Source organism: Aegilops tauschii, chromosome 3 (genome assembly GCF_002575655.3).
Source record: "Aegilops tauschii subsp. strangulata cultivar AL8/78 chromosome 3, Aet v6.0, whole genome shotgun sequence".
NCBI lineage: Eukaryota > Viridiplantae > Streptophyta > Magnoliopsida > Poales > Poaceae > Aegilops > Aegilops tauschii.
The window spans coordinates 175,922,181-175,924,753 of NC_053037.3; the positions used below are offsets into that span (position 1 = coordinate 175,922,181).

Genomic DNA, 2,573 nt, shown 5'->3' on the forward strand with positions numbered 1-2,573 from the left:
CGGAATCTGGGCATATGCCAACAAAAGTCGTGCGCCTGCCCGACAGCGCGCAGAGCAAAAGAGGCGATAAATAAGGCGGCGGTTGACCGGACGGACCCCTTCGCTCCGTGTGAACAGTGTATCCACAGTCAAACCGGAAACATTTGCGTTTTCGTATTGCCCACCAATCTATCCAGACGGCTCTTTGAACGTTTGCGGTTTCGTCGGTAACGTAGAGGCCGTTTGCCGCTGCGGGAGGGAAGGGCCGCACCGCCACCCACAGATGCCCCCACTCGCTACTCGTCGCACGCGCGCACGTATGAGCCGACGCTCTCTGTATAAAGCGGCCACTGTGCACAAGTCAAATCGGCCAAGAGGAGAAGCCAAGCAAAGAAGCACAACACATCTCTGTCTTCATTCACACGCGCGTGCGCGCAAGAGAGAGAGAGAGAGAGAGAGAGAGAGAGAGAGAGAGAGGATTCCTGGTTCGGTGGCGCTCGGCAATGTGATGGCGCAGCCGCGGCAGCAGCAACGACAACGGCGCCTCATCGCGGCGCTCCTGGTGCTCCTCTCCCTCTGCTGCCTTGCTCGCCTCGGCGCCGCGGCTTCTGCAGGTACGTACGCTAACTACGCGAGCACCGGCCTCTGTTCTTGCTTGGTGCGAGGGGTTGTTTTACAGATCAGTCGCTTCATCAATCCTTGCAGCGAGGACTGACCCTGGCCGGAAGGATGGAGCGGCAACTGCGCTGGACAAGGCCGAGTCACAGGTTTGCCTTGCGCCTCTCTCCATCCCCGCCGATTAATTAGTTGCCGTTTTAGATAGTTGCTGATGCACATAGCAAAACTGGAGTGGAGATGAACCTTTTCTGTTTCATCCGTGGTCTATATGCAGGAGGAGGAGGCAGCGCCCGGGTTCACGGTGACCACCGTGCAGGAGCAAGGGCGAGGGCGAGGACCGGTGAGGGTGGTGATGGAGGTCGACATCGAGGACTATCCCCGGTATGGCGCCAATGGTCGGCACAACCCGGAGGGTCCGCACCCGTGAGGCCGTGACAGTGGCCACCACGGCCGCCGCGGCCGCGAGATCAGTGCGCGCCGGCCTAGCTAGGCAGCTGCTCGTCACCAGATCTGGTACTACTAGTTACAGCTAGGTTGGTTCGCGCGCACGCGACCATCACCACCACCCGTGCCTACGCGCACGGCGAGCTGTCGACGCGGCCGCGTGCCGCGCCGTAGGCCCGTAGCTTCACTTTACGCTTTCTGACGTTGATTTGTCTTCCGCTACTGCTTCGTTCGCTTTTTTTTTTGTTTTTGCTTCCGCTGTTCCGGCCACCGGCTGCTGGACCTGGACATTTTGAGTTGTGACGGCAAGCCGTATGGTGCGTGTGTTCCTCCTTGTTCTTCGCATGTTTATGGCCGAGTTCTTTTCCGGCGGGATTCTGCAGAACTAAACAAATTCTCTCAGGATCTGCTTTCCACATAATCAACGGTCGAGTTCTTTTCTGAGATTTGAGTTTAAGATTGTGGATTGAGTTGTGCGTTTAAATGTGTGTATAGTATCCTTAGACATAAATTGTTTGATGAATTGTTAACACTTTATTATTTCAAACAGTATATTGTTGAATATGAGCACGAAAGTGATTTATGAATATCATAAAGCGCCAAATATTACAAATACAATGGTTTTAAAGTTTTGTTCGTTACAAATGTGTGGGTGTGAACTAAAAATAGAACGAACAATCTCAAGGTATGAGAGTAGCAGCAATTGCCTCGCGTGTTGTGTTCATGGTGCCATCATCATCTTCTGGTGGTATATTGTTGGCGCCTGTAAACGGCAATGGAGGTTGGACATATGCGTCGTTGTCAAACTTGCTAAAATGCTCATCACGTAACTTGCTATCACGAATCCAATTATGGAGATACATGCATGCAATGACAATCATCTTTTGGGTCTCGAGTTTATACCCAGGTATGCCTTCGAGAATTCGCCATTTCATCTTGAGAACACCAAACGCTCTTTCGATGACATTTCACAAAGAAGAATGACGATGGTTGAATATCTCATATCTCCCAATCCGTAGATGTTGTTGGAAATCTACTACTCCCTCTGTTCCTAAATACTTGTCTTTATAGGCATTTCAACAAGTGACTACATACGGAGTAAAATGAGTGAATCTACACTCTAAAATATGTCTACATACATTCGTATGTGATAGTCATTTAAAATGCCTAGAAAGACAAGTATTTAGGAACGGAGGGAGTACATGGTATCGTTACCCTTTGTATGCTGTTAGTATCCAACCTGTTTGGATGTTCGAAGTCCCGGCGGTGGCGGATGGCATAGGGGTGGCGGAGGAAGATGGGCTGCGGCGGGAGTCTGGACCAGTGGCGGCGATGACCTGGCTGGCAGCGGCGAGGTCCGAGACGGCGAGGTGGGCCGGCGGCGGCACTGGAACCCTAGCGATGGCCCTGCTCGAGTTGGAGCTCAGCGAAATATCGGTCATCGAGGCCCATGCGCTTTCGTTATCTTTTGTATCTGTTTTGCATGGCTCGGTGACATTTCGTAATAACTTACTGCAATAAGGGCACTCTGT

At 51.9% G+C, this 2,573-nt stretch overlaps 1 protein-coding gene across 1 annotated transcript; it reads left to right on the top strand.

The window, feature by feature from the left end:
* The first annotated feature begins 312 nt into the window (after window positions 1-312).
* On the top strand, window positions 313-1,603 carry LOC109760378 (uncharacterized). The gene is made up of 3 exons (XM_020319209.4): window positions 313-593; window positions 685-746; window positions 872-1,603. The coding sequence occupies exons 1-3, from the start codon at window positions 488-490 to the stop codon at window positions 1,022-1,024; spliced, it is 321 nt and encodes a 106-aa protein (XP_020174798.1). The 5' UTR covers window positions 313-487; the 3' UTR covers window positions 1,025-1,603.
* The last annotated feature ends 970 nt before the right edge of the window (window positions 1,604-2,573 follow it).

What these genes read in the sequence shown, in the direction of transcription:
- LOC109760378 (XM_020319209.4), top strand. Translation starts at nt 488, where the DNA reads ATGGCGCAGCCGCGGCAGCAGCAACGACAACGGCGCCTCATCGCGGCG. An exon ending in CGGCGCCGCGGCTTCTGCAG is followed by an intron (nt 594 to 684) that starts GTACGTACGCTA and finishes CAATCCTTGCAG; the next exon opens with CGAGGACTGACCCTGGCCGG. An exon ending in TGGACAAGGCCGAGTCACAG is followed by an intron (nt 747 to 871) that starts GTTTGCCTTGCG and finishes GTCTATATGCAG; the next exon opens with GAGGAGGAGGCAGCGCCCGG.